This window comes from Antechinus flavipes, chromosome 5, assembly GCF_016432865.1.
Source record: "Antechinus flavipes isolate AdamAnt ecotype Samford, QLD, Australia chromosome 5, AdamAnt_v2, whole genome shotgun sequence".
Classification (NCBI taxonomy): domain Eukaryota; kingdom Metazoa; phylum Chordata; class Mammalia; order Dasyuromorphia; family Dasyuridae; genus Antechinus; species Antechinus flavipes.
Window position 1 is genome coordinate 287282486 of NC_067402.1, and position 24146 is coordinate 287306631.

General features: G+C 49.7%; 1 protein-coding gene across 2 annotated transcripts in view; it reads left to right on the forward strand.

Annotated features, from left to right (window-relative positions):
* Positions 1 to 453: 453 nt before the first annotated feature.
* Positions 454 to 24146, forward strand: part of SYNGR1 (synaptogyrin 1) — a 30202-nt gene continuing 6509 nt past the window's right edge. Inside the window, exons 1-4 of one of the 2 annotated variants that reach the window (XM_051962014.1) lie at positions 473 to 1014; positions 17042 to 17279; positions 20954 to 21099; positions 23392 to 24094. In XM_051962014.1, the coding sequence (XP_051817974.1) occupies positions 916 to 1014; positions 17042 to 17279; positions 20954 to 21099; positions 23392 to 23490 (582 nt within the window). In that variant the 5' untranslated portion in view covers positions 473 to 915 and the 3' untranslated portion in view covers positions 23491 to 24094. Of the gene's footprint in view, positions 1015 to 17041; positions 17280 to 20953; positions 21100 to 23391; positions 24095 to 24146 lie in introns of those variants that run through there. The other variant, XM_051962013.1, reaches the window with a different exon arrangement.

Sequence of the window (24146 nt, forward strand, 5' to 3'; positions counted from 1 at the left end):
AAGCGTTTAGGAAGGAGGGCAAAGATCGCAGCTCAGTCGCCTTTGGGCCACCCACCCCCACCGGCCGCTGCCCCCTCCCCTCCCCCTCCCCTACTTTCGGGGTTAGCAGCTGGAAGGGGCCCTAGGGATCCCTCATTTTGCAGAGAATTTGGGAACTGGGGCCGCCCAAGTGGGCTCGCTCAAGGTCGCGTGGGGACTAAGGGCAGAGGGAAGATTCAGGAGACTCCCGGTTCCAAGGCATTTCGGCTCGGGGGCTACGGTGTTTTGGGGCTACAAGTTTCAGGACAGACTCGGCTATTTGGGGACCAAAGCAAACCGAAGCTCCGCTCCTCCAGAGGATCGTGTCCTTCCTTTCTCCATCTCCGCTGGAGTTTGGGGCGCCTGGGGGGGGGCGGGAAACAAGGTGCTGACGTCACCTGCTGCCCAGTCTCCTGCCCGCTGCGGGCACGCGCCCTCCTTTGGGCGCTCGGACCGAGCCCGAGGCGGGGGCAGCGGCGAGAGCCCCCTGCTGTCCCCGGTTCTCCCCCTACCCCCGGCCGCAGCGCGGCACTGAGGCGCCCGGTCCCGGGAGCCTGCAGTCCGTGTCGGACATCCTTACTCCTCCCCCTTCTCCTCCTCCTCCTCCTCCCCCCACCCTTCTCGTCCTCCTCCTCTTTTTCCTTCCTCCCACCCCGGCCGGCGGAGCCCCAGAGGCATAGGCGCAGGCACGCACGCGCGGGCACACTGACCCGGCAGCCCCACGAGCGCGCGCGGTGCGCGCCCCTTCCCCGGCTCGCACGCGGGCGGTGTGTGAGTGTGTGTGAGGAGTGTGAGTGTGTGTGTGAGAGGGAGTGAGTGTGAGTGTGCGCGCGCGCTGCGCAGCTCAGCGCAGCGCTCGGGGCCGGGCTGGGCCGGGCCGGGCCGGGGGCAGCGAGGATGGAAGGCGGTGCGTACGGAGCTGGCAAGGCTGGGGGCGCCTTCGACCTCCAGACCTTCATCCGGCAGCCCCACACCGTGCTGCGTCTGGTGTCCTGGGTAAGGCTCGGGAGCACTCGGGGCCGGGGCTGGGCGGGGCGGGGAAGGGGACTTGGGGTCCGCTCGCGGGGTGGGGGCCTCCCGGGTGCCGGGGTGAGGCGGCCTTCGCGTCCCTGTGCTCTGCACGCCCCGGAGAGGACCCCCTCCCCATTTATCGGGCCTGGGAGTCCGGCGTCTGGAGCGAGCGGCCGAGGCGGAGGCCCGCCGGGGGCGGTCTCCCCACCTTGACCTCCAAGCTCGGGCGCCCCAGACGAGAGTCCCCGGAGCCCGGGCTCGGGTGGCGCCTTCGCTTTCCCCCGCCGCGGCGATGGTAGCCGGAGTAAACAACTTCATGCTGGCGCTGGGAAGGGTCTGGCTCCTTAGAGCAGGGAGAACGCAGTGGGGGGAGGAGGGAGCCAGGCGGGGGAGATCCGGCGAAGGCGAGGGCCGCATTTGGCCCGGGGAGAGGGACTCCCAGGGTAGCCGGGGCGCCGCGGGAGCTGGCGGGGGCGAGACCCCCAGGCCGCCTCTGTGTGGGCATGTGTTTGCACCAGAAGGTCACAGGGATTAAGGGAACGCGAGCGCCCTGCAGGTGCACCGAGACTGGGGTCTCAGCCCAGAGCGGGACCGACGGCCCCGGCTGGGCCCAAGGGAGAGCCCAGCCCGGGAGGAGGTGCAGCAGAAAGCCTCCCCGCGACCTCCCCCACCCCTTCCCCGGCCTCCCAGCAGGGGCTCCTCCCTGAGGACAGGGAATGAAGGGGGGTGGGATGGGCTCAGCTGGCTCGGTCAGCCTGTTGCGCGGACGGCTGGGAATCCCAAGGTTTCTTGCACCTAAACGGGCCGTTCCTGGTGAGGGGGGGCGGGGCGGGGGGAGAAACCGCCTGCGGGCCTGGGTGGGGAGCTGGGCCGTGGGGCTGGGGCTGGGTTAAGCGGCGCAGGCTTGGCCGCAGTGCTGAGCAGAGCGTCCTGCGCTGCCGTAACTGCCGGGGAGCGGCCCGGGCCGGAGCAGGCTCGGGGAGGCTCTGACCCCCTCCCCCACTCCCAGGACCCCGACCAGTAGCCGGCCTGAGGTTCTGCAGGAGATCTCCCGGCTCCCGGACAAGCACGGGCGGGACTGACATGTGCCCTCAGCAAAGCTTCGTCCTGCCCCCACTCACTCTGGGACGGGTCCTGGAGAGGGGGTGGAGGGGCAGGGAGAAAAGGGACAGGTCCCCCACTGCCCTTCGCGTGCCTTTTGTCGGGTTGCAGTTCACTGTGCGCCCGTCCTTGGCTTGTTGTGATCAGACCGAAAGGATGCTCAAGAAGCTTTCCTCTTCCTCTTGGAAGACTAAAACTTCCTCTTTGTGGCAATAAAGGGACCCCTTTTCTCAGGTCTGAGGAGGCACCTTTGGGCCAGTTGAGAAGTCGGGCTAACCCTATGAGGTTCTACCTCCCTGCAGGTGGGGGAGTAAAGAGCAGGGAGGAAGGAAGCGTTCCTGGCCCCTCTCTCAGCAGAGCTTGTTGCTGAAGTCCCCGGGGAAAGAAGGGAGCCAAAATCTAGAGCCCAGGAGGAGGTAGGGTGAGCTCCCTCCAGGAGACTCAGCAACATAGAATGGCAGAGCCAGGTGAGTCAGAAAATCAGTGGTCCTGCCCCTTCCCCTTTTAAAGATGAGAAAATACAATCCTGCTGGGCCCAAAGGTCCCCTCAGAGGTTTACTGGAGAGAGGAGATTGAAGCTGTTGGTTAGATGAGACTTGTAACTGATCTGTGCAATCTCTGTTCCACTGGGGGACGCGTTCAGGTCTCCAGCCCTTCTTACTTGGTTCAATTGTGTCCCCATTTGGGGGTTTCTTGCCATTTCCTTTTCCAACTTATCTTACAAAGGAGGAAACTGAGGCAAGCGGGATTTTAAGTGACTTGCTTTAAGTGTGTATGAGAAGGGATTTGAACTCTCATCCTTCTAACTCCTGACTCCATCCACCGCGCCCCCAGTTCAGTGCCTTTCAGCAAAAAAGTATTAAGCTTCTACTGGGTCAGAAGTCCTTTGCAAGATGCCCGAGGGTGATAAGCGAGAAGACAGTCCCAGTCCTTATTAAAAATCTAAAAGAGGATATTAGTCATGGCCACAAAGAACCCAAGATAGAAAGCAGAATGTGGCAAGCCGGGTTTCATCTGGAAGGATGGGGCTGAAGGGAAAGTCATGGGAAAACAAAAGGCACCAATTGAAAAGGAAAAAGAAAAGTCAGATAAATATTTGGGCTGTGGCAGAAAGGAGTGGAATACTGGACTCTCAGGCTCTGAATTCCATTTTTAATATTCCCCGAGTGACCTTGGGCAAGTAGATTTTGGCATCTGGGGTTTCTGTAGACTTTCTAGGACTATAGGACCCCTGGAAGGAAGGGGACCAAGTCCTGGGTTTGCTGCCCCAGGAGGTTGCCATGTAATCCATCCACCAGTGATTCCCAGGAATATATTATATGGTCAAGCACCAAGACAATACTGAAAATCTGTTCACTTATTGAGCATCTACTCTGCAAGTCCTAATTCTAGGCACTGTGGGAAATACAAAGGGAGAACTTAGAATAGTAATAGGAGTGAGATTAATGCTACCCCCCCCCCCATTTCTATGGCTTTTTCTGTCTTTAGTCAGTCAGTTAACTGGCATTTAATTTTTTTTCTTTTTTTTTTTAAACTGGCATTTATTAAGCGTTCACTCTATATTGTGCTAAACGAAAGCCTCTCTAAATAACCAAGGGCTTGAACCCAGGCTCCTCATTCTCTCCCTATCCAAAAATTGGCAGATCACACGATGTGAAAAGGATATCGAGAGGAGTGAAAAGTGAGTCCAGATCGGGCTCTCTGCTGGCCTGGGGCTCCTTGGGAAAGGCTTCAGACAGAGTCTGGCACATCTTCTTCCCCACCCCCTCTCCGTCCAAAGGACAGGTGGAGGTGGGGAGGAAACAAGCCAAGTGCGGGAACATCATGAACCAAAGTTACCCGCCCTATTCTGGGGATGGGCTCCATCCTGTGAGGGTAGGGGACAAAGAACGGGAGACAGGGCTGGTGATTACGGGTGGGCAGGAGCCCGGCTCCCCGGTGGCCACTGTGGCCAGCCCTTCATCTCACAGAGGAAGAGCCTGATTTTCCCAGGGGTGTCTGGGTAGCAAGTAAGTGGCAGGCTCTCTTTTTGAACCCAAATCTAGCACTAGAGCCTTTTTTCCCGAGGCAAGGACGGCAGGACTGTACTTGTCTCAAAGCTGCCAACTTCTGATGCAGCAGGGACTCTATAAATAATGAAAGCATCAGTCAGACAATGCTGCTCTTGGTTCCCTGTTTCCATCTTGGCTGCCAGCTGCTACTTCCAGGGATAGCGACCTATTCAGGTAGGGAGAACAGGCAAGAACCAGGAAACCTGGGGGGTTCCTTTTGTTGCAGGGAGCCTTTTAGGTTGTTTGGCGGCACATCCTGGCAAGCAAAAGTGACAGATATTCAGAAGCACCGGCCTTCTGATAGGGAGTCATCCCCCAGGCGTCCTAGTGGGAGTCAACTTTCTCTTGCAGGAATTCCCCAACCTCTTACCTGACAGCCTCAATTCATAGTGAAAGTGATATTCAGAGTCATTCATTTAACACTTTAAGCAAATATTTGCCAAGACACTGAAACTAGGGTCTGGCTCAGCTCAAGAACTTTGACCGGCTCCCTATTGCCTCTGGGATAAAACCCAAACTCCTCATTGTTGTCTCTAGGAGTATCTTTCCAGACTGGTTTCACTTGACTCCCTCTCATTTGCTCTACATTCTTGCCAAACTGGTCTTTTTGCTTTATCTCTTTCCTCCGGGCCTTTGCAATGCTAGTCCCCTGGAATGCCTGGAATACCCTCCTTCTTCACTGGAGCCTTCTGGGTTCAGCTCAAGGGTTGGTTGCCTTCCACAGGCGCTCTCCCCCAATTTATTGCTCGCCCTGCCTGAAGTTACTTTGTTATTTAATCAATTAATCAACAAGTACTTATTAAAGCCTGTTATGTGCCAGGCAACGTGCTAAGTGAGAGAGAGGCAGATATAGAGACAGAGAAAGGTAAACAGAGTCAAAGAGAAACAGAAACAGGGACGGAGAAGTGAGAGGGGGAGAGATTGGGGAAAGAGAAACACAGAGGCAAATATAGAGGGAATAAAAGGAAGAGAAGAGAAAAACAGGAAAGGCACAGAGAAGAGAAAGTAGGGAGAGAAGGAGGGAGGAGGAGAGAGGAAGGCAGATAGGCAGGAAAAGAAGGGAAGATGAGAGACAGGAGGGGCACACAGAAAGAGAAAAGAGGGAGGGAGAGAGAGACAAAGAGACAGATAGAAATAGAGACACCCAGGGACAGAGGCAGAGAGAAAGGGAGAGACAAAAAGAAACGGGAGGGGGGAGAGTGGAGAAAGGAAAGACAGAAACATAGACGGAAAGAAAGAAAGAGAAGAGAAAGACAGGAGAGACACAGAAGAGAAAGTAGAGAGGGAGGAAGAGAGGAAGGAAGACAGACTGAGGAAGAGAAGGGGAGATGAGAGATAGGAGGGGCACACAGAGAAGAGAAAAGAGGGAGGGAGGGAGAGAGACAAAGAGACAGAAACAGAGACACACAGGGACAGAGGCAGAGAGAAAGGGAGAGAGACAAAGAAACAGAAGGGAGGGGGGAGAGTGGCAAGAGAGGAAAGAGAATTAGTCAGATATAGAGGAAAAGAAAGAAAGAGAAGAGAAAGACAGGAGAGCCAGAGATAGAGAACAGAGGGAGGAGGAGAGAGGAAGGAAGATGAGAGATTGGAGAAGGACACAGAGACAGAGACAGAGAGAGCAGACAGAGAAGTTTGTCCCTCTGCAAAATGAAAGGCTTGAGGAGCCTTCCCTAAGGTTCCTAAGTCTCTGAAGGGCTGTCAAATGGAAAAGGGATTAACCTCATTCGGTTTGACCCCATTGGACAGAAGTAGGTAGGAGCAGTGGGGGAGGAGTGGGGTTGCAGAGAGGCAGATTTCAGTCTGATGTCCAGAAACCTGCAGCCTTCCCCTGAAGAGCACCAGTGAGCTAGCCTTGGGAGGTGGAGGCTTCTCTTGGCCAGGGGGCCTGTGGGTACAGCCTGCACCTGTCAGGAGTGGCTGGAGAGCCTCCCAGCTGTGGGACGCAGGACTCCCCCCGCCCCCCAGCTTCTGCAGCTCTTCAATTGGCCACCAGACCTCCTGGCCTTGGTGGAAGGGGTGAAATGTCCCAGGTCCCAGATGCTAGGGCTGACTTCCCCTGGCAGGGGGTCTCATCTGGCTGCTTGTAGGAGAGACTAGATAGAGAAGAAGAGAAAGTAGGGAGAGAGGGAAGGAGGAAGAGAGGAAGGAAGACAGACAGAAGAGAGGGGGAGATGAGAGCCAGGAGAGGCACACACAGAAAAGAGGGAGGGAGAAAGAGACAGAATTTTAAAATGTTCCTAATGCTTGTCCTAGCAGTGCCAGCCCCAGATGGGCAAAGGTCTGATGCCCAAAGCCCCAGATGTGGTTCATTACTCCCTTGTGAGAGCATGGACGAGTCAGTTTCCTTCTCTGTAAAATGAGGACTGACTGGAACGAGCTCCCTTCTTGCTCTGTGGTCTGGGGTCTATGGCTCTCCTATGGTCTCAAAATGATCAAATCACAGAATTTCCAAACTGAAAAGGATCTCGGGGCATCAGTTCACCAGCAGGCATTTTATTGGTCCAAAGCAAAACAGCCTCTGCCCTCGTGGAGGTTACATTCTATAACACGTCCTCCTTTAAGTTTTAGCAGATCCAAACGTGCAAAATACATATCAAGTAAATACAAGTGAGCTCTGCCTGAGGAGAAATCCTCTCTCCCATATCTGGGACACGGAGCCTCAGTGCTTCCCCTAGCAGATCCTCCCCTTCCCAGCCCCAGCCAGTTCCGAGTCTGCCCATTCCCAGCCTCCACTGCTACTCTTTGCTGCCTGCGGGACAATAGGACCCTCCCAACAATGGCTTTGGGACAAAACTGTTGGGAGACCCGCATCTCTCCTTTCCTGTCCTATCAGGAGGAGGCAGAAAATCTGCTCTCATGGCGTTCATCACAGCGTAGCATTTGGAGCTGAGATGGACCGGCAGACCAGGCCATCCTAGTCCAATCCCCTCATGTTACAGAATTTTATAGGCCCAGGGCAGTTAGGTGGGAAGTGGATAGAGCACCAGCCCTGAGGTCAAGAGGTTCTGAATTCAAATCTAACCTCAAACACTTAACACTTCCTGGCTGTGTGACCCTGGGCAAGTCACTTAACCCCAATTGTCTCAGAAAAAAAAAAAAAAAAAAAAGAATTTTACAGGCCCATGGAGGAGGTGGGATTCCCCCCAACTCACCACAGGAAGCAGGAGGAATTGCCCCCCTTTCCTGGTTATGTCAGTGTGATTATTGGGACACCGTGTGTATGGCAAAGACCATGTGCCTTGGAATCATAGGATCACAAGCAGAACCTCATCGGCCCTCTGCCTTCCTTCTCATTTCACAGGATGATTTCAAATAATTCCTAGCCGGCCAACTCACTTAATTCCTCTCAGCCTCAGCTTCCTCATCTGAAAAATGGGGGCAATAATAGCGCCTACTTCCCGCCCATTTCCTAAGGTTATAACTATTTGAGAAGAGGATATTTAGAAGTGTCCTGCAGTCCTAGAGTGTCATAGAAATGCTATCTATTATAACAAAGGCATTGACACAGGGCTGGGATTTGAACAGAGGTCTATGATATCAAATTCAGTGTCTGATTCTTGCCTCTGGCACTTAGCCAGTGAGGGATTTGGGGCAAAGCTTCCCTCCCATCTGAGCCTTAATTTTTTCATCTGTAAAATGGGGAGCTTTTCTGGGATGATTAAATAAGAAAATGTGTATTTGTAAGTCTCAGATGCTGGGAGGATGGATTCTCCTCTCAGTCAGTCAGTCAGTCAGTCTGTCAGTCTCACTGACCCCAAAGATGAAAAACCTGGAGGGTAGGTGACCGGGGGAAGGAGTTTGTCTCCAAGAAGAAGTGTGCTTCTGGAGGAACCCAGGCTTAGAAAAGAGAAGAAGGGGGTTTAGGGACATTTAAGACTTAAGGAAACAGAGTACCTTGCCAAGGGTTTTTTTATTCCTCCCCTAGGAAGCAGGAAATTGCAAAGAGTCCATCTCTAAGGGTTCATCATGTGGTCCTCAAGAGGCCCCTGCGGGCCGCTGAGTGTTGGCTGAAGAAGTTTTGTTTCACATGACCCCCAGGAGACCAGTATCCTGGCTGGGCGTGGAGGAGGGGAAGCCTAGCTCTATGCCCAGTGAGGAAGGATCATGGGGTTTTAGATCTGTCGGAGCCTTTAAAGTAATCTAGTCAAATGTTCGTTTTTACCCAGAATGCATCCAGAATCAGATTTAATGTTGAAAAGAGACGTTAGAAATCAAGAGTTCTCAGAGCCCTGAACTGTAGCTAGATTTCAGGGAGTCTACTCCCCTCTGAGTGAAATGAAGCATTTCCTTCAATTATTTAGAAATATGATTTTAAAGCAGGTGTCCATCAAGTTCACCAGACACAAACAAGACAAAGAACTGGCTCTCCTCTCCATTTAACAAATAAATAAACTGAGGCCCAGAGGGATAAGCTCCCATTTGGGGCCAACTCAGTTTTTCTAATTCCTGAGCCAGGGTTCATTCTATTACTCTTCCCCTATCTCCACTATTCCTTCTCTGCTTGACCAGAAAACACAGAGCTAGATCCAGTGGGGGGATTTACAATCAAGCTCAGTAGAATATCGACTCAATTTTTCTGTAAACATTTTAAATTTTACAAATTTCTTCATGTACCAGGAGAACATTTGTATATGGAAACAACAACATTGTGCCATGATCAATTGTGATAGATTTAGGTCTTCTCAATAATACAATGATCCAACACAATTCCAATTGACTTGTGATGGAAAGAGCCTTCTGAGAGAACTATAGAGATTGAATGTGGATCAAAGCAAAGTATTTTCACCTTTTTTGTTGTTATTGTTTATTTTTTTCTTTCTCCTGCTTTTTTCCCCTTTTGATTTGATTTTTCTTGCACTTGGAGATATGTTTAGAAGAATTGCACATGTTTAACCTGTAGCATGTTGCTTACTGTCTTGGGGAGAGTGGAAGGGAGAGAGAAAAAAATATGAGACAAGGTTTTGCAAAGGTGAATGCTAAAAACTATCCTTGTATGAATTTGGAAAAATAAAATATTATTTAATAAAACAAACCAACCAAATTCCTTCACGTGCAGCCCTACAAAGTGGGCAAAGTGAGTGCTGCTCTTTCTATTTTCAGACAAATAAGCTGAGGCACAGAGAGCTGAATGACTTGTTCAAGATCATCCTACAGGGAACAAGTGACAGTGGCAGGATTTGAATTCAGACCTTTCTTCCCTATGGTCCTATCCAGTGTTTGTTCAGCTTGATGAGGGTTTGTGAAGAGAAAAGGCGATCGATTGAAAAGTCTTTGATTCCGGATGTGACCTCAGCCCTAAAGCTGGAAGGTTCCTCGTTCAGTTCCAATGCTCCCGGCTCCAGGGCTGGGCTCTACCCACTGCACCACCTAGTGCCCAAATAGGCTGGTATGTGGTGCTATAGAGAGTGTTCTTGCTTTAAGGGGGGGACTGAAACGATGGAGCAGAGTGGGGGCTTGGAAAAGGAAAGACCAGAGTGATGGGAAAGGGGAGGAGGAGAAGCCGGGTGGTCCTGTGATGGGCATCTCAGCTGCTCAAGGGCTCTAGGAAGCCCTCCCGACCCACGCTGGCAGCGGGGCAATCCCAGGGCCTCTGGTGTGGGCCTCCCCTCCCAGGCTGCTCCTCTTGGTTGACCTTCCCGAGCCTCCTGTTTCCTCTGCCCCTCTGCCGGCCCCCGCCTTCCATCTGCAAGCCATGTGTCTCCCCGATTGGCTCCCAGAGCCAGGGGCTGCTCCGCCTGTCATCTCTCATCCACCTCACTCCTTTCATTTCCTGCCCGGCCCTCTCCCCTCTCCCATCTGGCTCCGGTGGAGTCGGTGTGTGTTCTCCAAGCCCCTTCCACTCCTGGCACTGGCCATGGGAGGAGACCGAAGCGTCCAGACCCGGCTCCTACCGTCAGAGGGTCTATGATCCAGCTGGGGAGACAGACGTACATGGAGAGGTGTAAATGGCAATGTGAGATGAACCGTGTGACCCTGAACGTGTCATTGTCCCCTGGAACAGGTGGCTTTGATGGTCTGTGGCCCGCTGAATGTAGTGGCTCAGAAATGGGTATACACACATATATCTATATCAGTGACGATATACATATATGTAGGTTTGTTTTCCTTGCTAGAGATCCAAGATCCCCGAAGGGCAGGGCCTGTCCACTTTGGTCTGCACATAGTAGGCACTTATCAGACTCATTCTACAAGCATTTTAGTCTGTACTGGTCCAGGTGCTGGGAATATACAGAAAAACAAAGCTGGCTTTGCTTTCAAGGAACTTACAGGCTAATGGCAGAGACAGGATGCAGACAACTTTGTATCAACAGGGCTGATGGGATAAATTACCTCTAGTAGGAGAGGAAAGGCTCTGCAGGATGTAAAGGGGATCAGAAAAAGGCTCCTTGTAGAGGGTGCGATTAAAACTGAGACTTGAAAAGGGAGAAATCAGGAGGTGAATCAGAGAAAGGAGGACATTGTAGGTGTGGGGGACTTACCAGGACAAATGCCTGGAGTCTGGAAATGGAGGGTTTTGTTGAAGGAAGAACCAAGAGGTCAGTGTCATTGGGTCACATAGGCCAGATTAGGGAAAAAGCCTGGAAAGGTAGGAGACCAGATTAAGAAATCTGGCTTCCAAAGTCAAAGGATTTTATATTTGATTCTGCAGATGATAGGAAGCCACTGGATTTATTGAATGTAGAGGACATGGAAAATCTTTTTGACAGCCGATTGGAGGATGGAGTCCGGGCAGGCAGACCCACCCACAGGCCATTGCAACAATCCAGGCGTGAAGTGATGAGGATGACAGTTTCGGAGGAGAAAGGGGGACATATTTGAGTCATGGTCCAAAAGCCTTGGCCACATATTGGATCTGTGGAGTGAGAGTGAGTGAAGAACCAAGAATAGTAGTCAGATTGTGAGCCTGGATGATGGGGAGGATGGTGGGACCCAATGACAATCATGGGAAAATTAGGGAGAAGGCTGGGAAAGGGAAGATAATGCTTGCCGATTGGCTGACCGGTAATACAATGATACAAGGTGGGCAGGTGAGCAGAGCAATCTGGGTGTAGCTGGGACCCCCAGGGGGGCCTGGCAGTGGTTCCTCCCCTCCCCTGCCCCAGAGCTTGGGTTCCATGATGTCTTAAGGGCCTCTTGGATCTGACAGTCTCCAATTATGAAACGAGACAGGCAGCTTGGGGATGGGAGTCAGAAGAGAGGAGAAGGTTTTGGAACTTCAGAATATCTGGGTTATCGATCCTGCCAGGCCGAGACAGACCACCAAATGAGGAAGAGCCCCTTGAGATTGAAATAAATAAAAGGGGACCCATGTCTTCTGGGTGAAAATAAGATAGATAGGTGAATATTTATAATCAAAGACACAAATACCACCTCCTCCCAGAAGCCTTCTCTGATGCTCCCACCTGGAAATAATCTCTCCAGTATAATAATTGCTCACTTGTTGCTTAATGGAGCTAAGTAGTCCTTAGGAAGTATTTTTTAAATTAAAGCTTTTTATTTACAAAGCCTATGCATGGGTAATTTTTCAACATTGACCCAAATTTTCCCCTCCTTCCCCCCCACCTATCCCCTAGATGGCAGGTAGACCAATACATGTTAAATATGTTAAAATATATGTTAAATCCAATATATGCATACATATTTATACAGTTATCTTGCTGCACAAGAAAAATTGGATCTAGAAAGAAAAAAAATCCTGGGAAGGAAAAGAAAGTGCAAGCAAACAGCAATAGAAAGAGCTGACCAGAATCTTGAGATGGGCAAGATGTTGAGAGTGGAGGAAGGCGGGCTTCCAGGACTTCAGAGCTGCCAAGTGCCAGCCACTGGAGACCCAAGCACTAATCCAGCTGTTGCGTGACAGGGCCTCCCTTTTCTCGTCTGAAAAATGGGGCCGATGAATTCATTGGGCAGCACCTGCTCTTCAGGATTATGGGTTCAAGTGAGATAATGTCTGTTAAAAAAAAAAAAAGGCTTTGCAAATCTGAACTTAAAGTAAGCTCACAGAGTAAGGAGGCTGGCCTTTGCCCAGTAAGTAGAGGAGAGTTGTTGGATGGGTGGAGGAAGATGATCAGACCCAAGGGCAGCCTGTCTGGAGGCTGCTGACAAAATCTCGCTGTGGGCCTGGCAGGTCCCTATGAGAAAGGTGTGATGGGAGTTAGTAGGGGGTGGGGCTGGAAAGACTCCTGATGAGAAAAGTGTCTTATTCACAACTTCTGGGAGTATTTAAGCTGCTTGGGGAGTTACTGGATCATAAATACAGCCACGAGGGCATGACTGGGGATGCTTCTAATTAGACAGAGAGGAACTTGGTGATGCAAGAATGGGGGACTCAGCACCAAGGGAGGGCCTGCCCTGGAGGGCTGTCTTTCCAGCTGAGAGGAACTGATTGGGACCTAGAGACTTCCCTAATTAGGAGAAGGCGTGGGTTCAAATTTCAGTCATATTGCCTATTCCTACGGCCTGGGAGAGTCACAGCCTCCTCTTAGGGAAAATGTAGGAGATCTCAGATCCTCTCTGTGATGTCCTATGAGTGGCGGAGGCTGCCTGACTAGACCTTATGGGAAATTGTGGCTATTCCAGTGTTCAAGAGTGATGGAAAACATGATGGGGGGGGGGGGGTGATGGAAGGCTGATTGGTCATCTTGGGACCAGCTGAGGAGCTGCCACCATTCTCATGGGGGATGACGGCTGGCGTGTGTGACCTTGGAGAGGGCAGAACTGGAAAGTGCCTTCCCCAGCAGCCATCCCCAGGGGCTTCAATAGGGACTCCGAGGAGAGAAGTCGGGGGGGGCCGCCCGAGATCAGGCCAGAGGAGGTCTGGGGATGAGTAGCCTGGACAGGAGATGTATTTGCAGGGATGGCAGTGGAATGGAGGGACCAAAAGGGGAAAGTTACGGGAACAGTTTTTAGCCCAATCCAAGGAAAAACAAGCTGTAAATGGCGCTGTCCAAAGGAGAAGAGCTTGGACTGTTCAGGGATGGAGTCAACATATCACTGTTCTTTGGGGGTCCCTGATCAGACCAGAGGGGAAAGATGGGAGCACTCTGATGGGCCTAATACCCGACGGGCATTCAGTGGTCATGACCACCCAGCCCTAGAGCAAGAGGCATCCCTACAAGTAGTAATGAGGAGAAAACACTGGATGTATTGGGAGAGTGAGGGAAAAATTCTGAGCCTTCTGATTTAGACCATAGATTTTAGGTTTAATTCAGCCCCATTATTTTACAAAGATGAAATCTATGGCCCAGAGAGAGGAAGGTGCTTGTCCAAGGTCACAATGGGAAGAAGCATCAGGGCCCTTGTGAGGACCAGGTGAGGAAGCGCATATGAAGGCTGGGGGGAGGCCTCTGTGTCAGCGCAGTAACAGCGCAAAGCCGAGCGCCCACATCGTGACTAATGCTTTCCTCGTCGGCCATGTTCTGTGACACATACTAATTACCACGGCTGATTCGCCTAATAGCCCTGTCACATAATGAGAGCGTCCCATTTTACAAATGGGCAAACTGAGGCTCGGAGAGTAACCGGGGTCACACAGCCAGCAGAGTAGAGGAGGCCCCCTGGAACCCGGCCTTCTGGGTACCCCACGGAGTCAGCTGGGCAAGGATTCAGGCCGGGCGGGCGTCACTGCTTGTTTTAAGCCTGGAGTTACCCCACGAGAGGATGGCAAGGGTGGCAGATGCTCAGGTCTAGGCTCTCCTGGCAGATTCCTGTGCAGCTCCTCAGTCTCCCTGGTCCTCTCATGGCTGCAGATGGCATTTTCCATCCCAAGTCTATCGGAGTTGTTTTGGATCAGTGTATTGCTGAGAAGGGCCAGGGCTACCATGGTTGATCATTGCGCCGTGTTGCTGTTACTATGTACAATGTTCTCCTGGTTCTGCCATTTTTTCTGAAGGGACCTTTGAGGGGATGGTCAGAATGGGGGGTGGAAGAGCAGGCCATGCAGGGATCACTGGGAGGTCCTGGGGACAAGCCTGGAGAACTCTTAGGGGAGATGTGATCACTGCCAGGGGGAGGGGGCTCCGGCCTGGTGTGCTTGGCCAGAGTGGGCAGGACCAGTGGGGGTTGGGAGAGGGGCGGAGAGGGGGAGTGTAAAGCCCGCTCCTCTAACAATATGGGCAGTGGGAGCAGGCAGGCAGAGTCAACAATCTGAGACTGGGCGAACACTAGCCAGGACGGAAAACCAAGTCTGTCTCTGATGCGTCTCCCACTGTCCCAGGACACGAGCCTTCTCTGGCTGCCTGGATCTCCAGAGCCTTGTCTGCATCCCTCATCCAACATGTCAGGTGCATATAGTGATACTCAGCTGCCCCTGCCTCCTGGGGAACAGCCATTCCCATGTCACACCAGTGATTTTTCAAGATAACTGAAGCTGATCCCTTCAAGTATCCAAATATGTTTGCCTTCCCCCCTTCATTTTCATGATTCTAGGTGGAAATTTTCTAAAAACAGGCAGTGTGTTTCCCTGAAATCTGAGCTAAAGTCTAACAAGCTGTGATGCTGTAAGGGCTGCGGCCCTTCCTGGCCCTGACCTTCTCCAGCCTCCCGGCTTCTCCTAGAAGTGTCTCCTTCCCTCCTCTCACAGCCACCATCTTGGACCAGGCTCACCTCTCCTCCCCTCTAGATTCCTAGTTGTCTCCTCAAAGCAACCTCTCCTCATTCCACTCCAGCCTCCATGCAGCCCCCGGGGCACAGCTCTGACCATGCTGCCCCCTTTCTCAATAAATTCTGGGGGCGCCTTGTTTTTCTTCAGTATGAAAACCGCCTCTGGCATCCAGGGTTTCCCAATCTGGTTCCTCCTCACACACTCATGCTCTCCATACTCTCTAAGGCCCGGCTCCCATGGCCACCTGGCTATTTTTCACACATGGCCATCCCCCCCTAGCCATCTCCCATGCTTAGAATAATCTGTCTCCTCACTTCTACAGCCTGGAATCCCTTGTTCCTTCAGGATTTAGCTCGAGCTCCCCTTTCTGCGGAAGGCTGCCCTGATCTGTCTGTCCTTGCCTTGCTTCTCACCTCCCAATCTGATAGGAGAAAAAGAGACAGAAAGAGAAAGAGACACACAGAGGAGACAGAGATAGAGAGAATGAGACAGATAGATAGGGAGAGAAAAACAGAGAGGGAAAGAGAGAGAGGGAGGGGAGAGAGGGAGGGAGAAACAGGAAGAGAGGAGAAATGAGAAAAGATAAAAAGATATCTTTTGCATCTCAGTCCTCTCACATTATCCCCACCATTTCTCCTTCAACTTTTTTTTTTTAATTAAAGCTTTTTATTTACAAGATATACGCATGGATAATTTTTCAGCATTGCCCCTTGCAAAACCTTCTATTCCAAATTTTCCCCTCCTTCCTCCCACTCCTTCCCCTAGCTGGCAAGTATCCCTTCAATCTTTGATGAAGAGAGCCCCTCCTCTTCCTCCCCCTCACCAAGACCACTGTCTCTCTGTGCACTTTTCCCTTATTTTCTTCAGCAGATTTATGCCCTCTCTCTAGTCTTCAGTCTCTCCATCTACTAGCTCCTTCCTGTCTGCCTATAAACACACCCACGTCTTCCCCATCTTCAAATGCCCTTTCTTTGCTCCCACCATCCCCATGAAATACCATTCTTCATCAGCTGATGCCTTTACTTCCTCCTCTCTCCCGATGTTCCTTGCCCACAGTGTAGCTTCTGACCTCATCACTCAACTGATATCCCTCCAGTTAGCAGCGATTTCCTGTCCCCCCCAGGCTAACAGCCCCTTCTCAGTTCTCATCCTCTTTGTCTCCTTTGCTGGTCTGGACAGTTAATCATCTCTCTTTCTGAATCTCCCTTTACACTGGTGCCCCCAATTCCTGGAAATCACTCCTTATCTTTATTTCAGGGAGCCCCTTTCTTTCCTTAAGATACAACTCAGGTAGCATCTAGTGCACAGATGAAGCCTTTCCTGAGCCACCCCACGGCTAGTGCCCTCCCTACACGCTACCTTGGATTCATCTGTTTATCCTGTGTACACACACCCCAACGGCTCCTTCTTGCCTATGATCAAACATAAATTTATCTGCTTGATATTTAAAGGTTTCATCAGCTGGGTCCTTCCCAGGTTTCCCTTCTTCATCCATCCATCTCCCCAATGCTCCGGCTCAGTCTCCCTGCCTCAGATCCGGCTCCCATCCCTACCTTTTGGAACTCCTAGATCCCTTCCGGCTCCTGGGCCTCCTTCTGCACTTGCAGGGTGCTAGAGCAGCCCCCCAGAACAAAGGGCTCGATGCCTTCCGTGTATATTCTGATCATTTTTAGTTAACCATGTCCATGTTTGCTCTTCCACTAGAAGATAAACTTGGGAAAGTGCAGGTTGTTTCTGGCTCTGATTAGATCACTCCAGTGTCTAACCCGGCGCCTGACACATATGATCCATGTTTAAGGAATGCCTGTCAATGGACTGATTGATTAAAACTCCTTATAAAACATCAAAAAAGAATTGCCTCACAGGACAGGATAAGGAAAGCATGATGTAAGCCACAAAAATCACCTTATTGTAAGCTATTATTATTATTGTTATCATTATTAGTATTATTACTATGACAAGAGGGTCATGCAATGTTCACGGTTGCTCCCTCATGGAGCCCCGAGTTTAGGAGCATAATATGCCCCCTATATAAAAATAAGGTCACAGGTTGGGTCCAAAGAGCTCACTATTTGCTGGAGGCAATGTCGTTCCATTTTTTGCCTTTTTTACCTCTTTATTGTGCCATCCTCAATATAGCCCCAGCCTACAGTATTTGTCCAGTTTTCTCAAATCAAAGTAAGAAAGTGGGGGCAGCTCGTGGGTGCCAAGGTACCAGCCCCCTGTTCTCAATTTGCCCTCCGTCTGTCCCGGCCAGCTGTTTGCCATTGTTGTCTTTGGCTCCATCGTGAATGAGGGTTACATAAACGATTCGAAGGAGAGTGAGAAATTCTGCATCTACAACCGGAACCGCAACGCCTGCAACTACGGAGTCACTGTGGGCGTCCTGGCCTTCCTCACCTGCGTTCTCTACCTGGCCCTGGATGTCTACTTCCCTCAGATCAGCAGCGTCAAAGACCGGAAGAAGGCTGTGATCTCGGACATCGGTGTCTCGGGTGAGTCTCAGAGGGGTTGGGCAGGTGGGCCCTTCTCGGCCCCTCCACGTCCCCCCACCATCTTTAGCTTCTCGGGGCCTTACGTTCCTTCTCAGTCAGGTGGAGGTGTGCGTCATAATCCTTGGGGTTGTGGAAGGGAGGCTTGATTCCATGAACATTTATTACCCATGTTCTGTATGAAGAGAATGGGCTGGATGGGGGAAACTTTCAGTCTTGTTGGGAGGAAGAAGACTACACTCAGATAACTAGTCCCCAGTATTTCATGACCAGTTCCTAAGAGAGGGGGCAAATAAATGATAAAGGAGATTTGGGGACATTGTTACTGAGAATGAAGGAAGGCTTCTTGGAGGAAGCATTTGAGTTGGTCTTTAAACAGTGATCTGTGGTATAGACTTGTGCTCTCCTGGGACCCAAGTATGAGATGTAGCTCCAAAATTATCCTAAATTCTTATATCGTTCAGTTTTGGATATAGAACTGGAAGGGACTTTGGGAATCATCACACTCTCATTTTACAGACGGGGAAACTGAGGTCAAATAATTAGCCTAAGGCCATCCAGGTCTGGAATTCAAGTCAGAGTCAATGAATCGCAATTTAAAAAGACCTTCTGTTCCAGGCTCTACCCAAACTAGAACTGCCACTGTGACTACACCTGGCAAGGGCTCAGTTACTTTCAGTCACTACCTTAATCAAGTATTTCTTGAGTGCCTGCTATTTGCCAGACACTGGGCCAGGGGCTAGGAAGACAAAGATAAAAAGCGATCAATACCTGCCCTCAAGGAACTTACCTTTGTACAGACTTGTCTTGAAGACCCATAGTGATGGCCATCCCATTCTCTCCAAAAGCTGCCATCCTCCTTTCGAAAGGCTCTGTTGGTAGATTGGCTTCTTTGCAATTATAACATATGGCTCCTAGTTCTGTTGTCCAGAGCCAAGCAAAGTCTAATCCCTTTTCCATGTGATACCCTTGCCACCGACGTTGCCTTCTCACTTTTTTCTTCTTTAAGCCAAATGTCTTTAATCCCTTGACCCAGTCTTCCTTCAGCGTGAACTCAAGTTTCTAATCATTCTAGTCATTCATGGTCTTCAGTCTTTTGCTGGTCTCTCTACACATGGGAGCTCTTTATTAGGAATACGAGGCTAGAACAGTCACTCTCTCAGAATTCCCATCATTTTGACTACAGCAAACATGTCTTCCTTATTGATGATCATCAGCTTCTAATTGTCAGTTCTTCTACCTTGTGAAGGATAAAATTCTCATTAAAACATTTGCCTTTGGCGGAGAGAGTTCCAGCAGCTATCCAGATAAGTGAAGCTAGTCCCAAATATTCTGTCACAACCTATGCCAGACTTCTGAGCCATTTCCTAAGATCTTCATCTATTTCCTCTTTCTATCCAGAAGGTCTGTAACATATTCTGATCACAAAATTATGTTTCTTTCTCTATTGACCTTTCATCCAACTGCTTTCCATTATGCTTTTTCTCTCTTGGGACTGTCCTTCAATATCCTTATAGTGAATACACACACACGTGTGTGTATTTGTTGTTGTTGTTTGGTCATGTTCAATCATGTCCTCTTCTTCCTGACCCCATTTGGGGTTTTCTTGGCAAAAATACTGGAGCAATTTGTCATTCCCATCTCCAGCACATTTTATAGATAAGGAAACTGAGACAAACAGGGTTAAGTGACCTGCCCAGGATCACCCAGCTAATAAGTATCTGAGACGAAATTTGAACTCAGACCCATCTTTCTGACTTGCTCAGAATCACATATCCAGGAAGTGTCTGAGGCCAGATTTAAAGCCAGGTCTGACTTCATTTTGACATTCTATATGCTGTCCTGAACACACACACATACCCCGATTCATATTAAATAAATATATTCTTGATATGTGTACAATTTTGTTCAGCTTTCTTCTCAGCCAAAAGGGGCAGTCTGGTGGCCCCCCACTCTTAGTGACTCACCATATTGATATTGGTCTTAGTGCAGATACCTGCTTGGCTTTAGCCCTACGTAGAACTCCTAATCTCATATGGTTTGCCAGCTTCAGCTATGGCCCAGTAGGGATTACAGATGGGTACCACTGAGCCCAAGAAAATTGATTCTTCCCAGCCCTTTTATTCTAACTCTCTTCAAGAGGCTGTCATTCCATATTTAAAGCCATGTCCTGAAATCTAATTCCTGTTCTTAAATACTATCTTTTTTTTAAGGATATATTTTTTACATCATCATCATTTCTCAATATATTGTTCTCCTTTCCTGGAAGCTATTACTAATAAAAAATAAAAATAAAAACAACATCAGCAAAATCAGCCAACACACGAATTGAGCCTTCCAGTGTGTGCCGCATCCCGTCTCCTCAGCCTCTCACCTCTGCAATTTAGGAAGTGATGGGTAAAGATTCTCATATTTTTCTTTCAGGGCCAGGCTTGGTCATTATCATGTCACTGTTTTGTTTTGATCTTTGTTACTGTTATTCTTTCCATTGACATTATTGTGGTCTTTTAGATAGGGTTTTCCTGGCTCTACTTATTTTACTTTGTATCAGTTCATTTAAGTCTTTCAATGCTTCTCTGCACTCATCATATTCATCATATTTCTTACAGCACAGAAAAATCACCTGATATTCACCTACCACAACTTGATGGGCTTCTACTTTGTTTCCAATTCTTGGCCATTACCAAAAATGCTATTTTGCTGTACTTAGGGCTTTTCTTCCTAATTTTTTACCTCCTTGGCAATGGCCTATCTGCACCAAAGGATATAAGCGTTTAACTCTAAAATCCAATGTACTTTCCACCAAGCTGCCTCTTCTAGTAGGAGGTTGTTTGACCATGGGAAAATCCTTTCATCTCCCTGAAACTCAGTTTCCCCATCTATAAAATAAAGATAATGGTGCATTCACTAACTATCTCACAGGGTGTTGAGAGGAGAGTGTTTTGTAAACTTCAAAGTGCCCTGGAAATATAAAAACAGGCAGTGTGGCTTGGTGGCTTAAGAGCTAAATTTGGAGTCAGGAAGAGTTGGATTCAAGATCCTGCTTCTGAGACATAGTGAACTTTAGAGGAAGGCTTCAAAATGGGGTGATCTATACAACAACAGAATGGCTGATGGGTTAGGTAGCAAGTTACCTGCTTCCTCAGAGGAGAGGTGAGACTTCCTCTTGGGTCTCCAAGGACATCTGGGAGAGACAGGGCCATAGGAACAGCATTTCTAGTTCTGAGGCATCCTAAGGAGAGGGGATGGTGAGCTCTGCAAGGACAGAGCTGCTTCTACAGTCTGTGTACAGCAGTGGGAGGTGGGAGTGGTGAGAGACTTTGGCTGGTCATTAGACCTCAGAGCGGGTGAGAGAAATGCAAGAAATATGACTCTCTTTCTCTTTCTCTTCCTTTCTCTCTCTCTGTCTCCCTCCCTCCTTCCCTTCCTCTCACCCTGTGTGTGTCTGTTTCTGTCTCTCATCTCTGGCTCCTGACCCTGATTTGTATCTATATCCATGCCTTTGTCTCTTACCCTTTCCCTCACTGATCCTTTTCTTTTTTCCTGGGTCTTTCTTTCTCTCTTATACAATCGTTTCTCTCTTTTGCCTTTTTCTTCTTTTCGCTTTGTGTGACATGTGTGTACACTTCTCTCTCCCCTTCTCATCCCTCCCCACTGTCTCTCCTGGGCTCCTGCAGCCTTCTGGGCATTCCTCTGGTTTGTTGGTTTCTGTTTCTTGGCCAACCAGTGGCAGGTCTCTAAACCCGAACACAATCCTATGAACGAGGGGTCAGATGCAGCTCGAGCGGCCATCACCTTCTCCTTCTTCTCCATCTTTACCTGGGTAAGTTGAGACCCTTTGCTTCTGATCCAGCTACCAGAAATCATGTATTCCTTCCTCTACGCTGGTTTTAGCAAGAGCCAACTATTTGCAGGCAGAGCATACTGGGCTCTAAGGTACTTGAACTAGGAAGTCTGGTGAGTCTAGAAGGAAGAAAGAGGCCCAGGATTTGGACCAACCAGTTCTTAGTTTATCCAACTACCCACACTGCTGACCCTCTAGAGATAGAGCTCACTTCTTCACTTCTACATAAGAGAGCATCCTATTCCAAGGTTAATGAAGGAACACCATAAAATCCAATGAGCACACAACAGTGCTCCATAGATACCATGCTATGTATGAGTTAGTATTTGGTGCTGTGAATTAGTGGCTGAAATAATATAACAGCTGAGGGCCCATCTGCTCTTAGTCCCCTTGCCATTAATAGGCTAGTCTTTGGTTGCCAGACAGTCCATCACTGCCCCTGCCTGCAAAGCCTTTCCAGCTTGGAGTGTTGGTCTCTGCTGGCAAAGCCTTTCGGAGCCAAAGGTCTTTCTGCAGTCCTCTGCAGGAGAAATAATTAGAATAATTTGTATTTTCATTGGGCTAATTTACCAAGTGCTCTCTTCTCTATGAAGGAGGCGATGAAAAGAATTCTCTTTCCATTTTACATATGAGAAAATTGAGACTTAAACAGAAGCATTTGCCCAAGATCACCTACTGAGCTAGCTGACGGCAGAGCCGAGATTCTTAGTCTTAAGTAGTCTTAGCCCCAGTCTTCAGAGGCCAAGTCTAGTGAAGATTTCCTGCCATGTCATCACCCATCCACCGGCATTTGGTCAGAGCATGTCTCTGCACTAACTGCGGAGATGAAGGAGCCAAGCATTGAAGTTCAGGTCTAACAGAAAGCCTAAAATTGTGGCCAGGGGGTCCCAGTGATCACCAGCCCCTTACTGCCCTTACTGGCAGGTACCACAAGTTAATGTCTTACTCTGGCTGGCTGGATGGGATAATAGGAATGGGCAAACTGGTCAGTGTTGCCATAAGACAGACAGAGACAGAGACAGACAGACAGACAGAGGCAGAGACAGAGAGAGTGAGAGAGGTGAGACACACAGAGAAACAAGAAGAGGGAGAGAGAGAGAGACAGAGAGACAGACAGAGAGAGACAAAGAGAGAGAGACAGAGAAAATACAGATATGAGAATAACGTCAGAAAGTCTTTGAAAGAGGAACCCAAATGATCTGTTTCAAAGAGGAGAGTGTCCTATAAAAAAGGGTGATCACTCACAGTTCAAGGTCATTAAGCCTTTAACTCTGGCCACTAGTTTGAGAAACAAGATGTTGTTGAGCTCTAGATTTTCCTGATCCAAACCCAATTATATTCACTCTGTACCCCAGTGTTTCATGTTCCAAACGTACAAGGCACTGTCCTTGGTGCTGGGGCTGCGAAGACAAAAAGCACTACAGTCCCTGCCGACAGCCTAATGGAGAAGTTGAAACATATACAGAAGTCAGAATAGTGTCCCAAGCTGTACCCGAGCCAGTCGAATGCCCTGCCTGCTCCTGACCCTGACTACTCCTATCAATTCTCAATCACCCGAGGTTCTTGTTTCCCCAGAAGCTGTTGGCTAACAGTGACCAAAAGCATAGTAACTATGCTACCACAACCTCATGGGGATCTGAGGTGAGGGAGACGGCTCTTTAGCTACCTGCTTTTAAAACAAGAAACCGAGGGGGCAGCCAGTTGATACAGTGAACAGAGCACCAGCCCTGAAGTCAGGAGGGCCTGAGTTCAAATCCCGCCTCAGACTCTTAACACTTCTTGGTTGTGTGACCCTGGGCAGTCACTTAATCCCAGTTGCCTCAGTAAAAAACAAACAAAGAAACAAACAAGAAGCCCCTAGTCAGATCTGTGTTCTAAGGCTTTGTATTTGAGCCTCTGCCTCCGGAAGGTCTGGTGGGGGCATCCATCCCTGTGCTGGTGGAAAGATCACGGGATCCAGAGGCAGAAGACCTGGTTTGGATGCCTGCTTCCTATAAATCCTGGGCAAGTCCTTCCCCTCCCCTGGGCCAAGGACATTCTATCCTCCAGCTAAGCAGACAAGCCTGGCAGGACAGTGGAAAAAGTCCCACATTTGGCAGAAAATTTGCCTTTGAACTCCAGCGCTACCATTTATCGCCTGAGGGACTCTGGACGATTTGTCTTCTGTTGGGCCTCCTTTTCACCCTCTGCAAAAATGGGGTCTCTAAGGTCCCTTTCAGCTCTAAAGCTTTGACCTCTCCCCACCCACTCAACCTTGCTCTCTCCTTACAGAGCATACTTGCGTTCCTGGCCTCCCGGAGACTCAAGGATATCACCTTTCAGGAGGAGTACAGCACGCTCTTCCCCACACCTCCTCCACCTCAGCCATAATTCCCCTTCTCACGGCTGTCTGACCTCCCCAGGCCCCAGGACAGACACTGTGGATCTTATCACACAGACCTCTGGGTCCCCAACCTGGGCTTGGAGGGGAGGGAGTTGGCATGTGTAGGGGAAGGGCAGGGGCAGACAGATACTGACCTGCTCCTTTCAGCTCTCAGCCCGATTTACAGGGTATTCACACCTGCATCTTGGGAGAGTCAAGGGTCTAGCATCTACCCCTGCTAATTAAGGGATTCCCTTTCCTCTGCTCACCAAGGGATGTTCAAGCTCTGGAGAATGGATTCCCAATGAATATTCCCAGAAGGACCAAAGGACCAATCTGTCCATTTTTATAGATCAGCAGAAGAGCTAAGCAGTGATAGCTGGTCAGCATATCACCTTCCCAACAGAAAGGTCTACTTGGGAGACTCGATCCAAATCAGAGAGCCACTTGGTGAGGTTGGAAGGAGTCAGAGCAATGGATTTAGGTGCCAAAAATAGGTGTTCTTCAGCCTGAGACACCGTGAACCTTTCCTTCATGTCTGGCAGCCATCCCCATGTGGGTGGCCAAAGGCCTTTCTGTTCAACATTGGATAAACATTAATGCCTTCTCCTCCTCCAGCTCTTTTTCTTTGCCTAGACTGTGCAGACTCTACCACCCTTCTGGG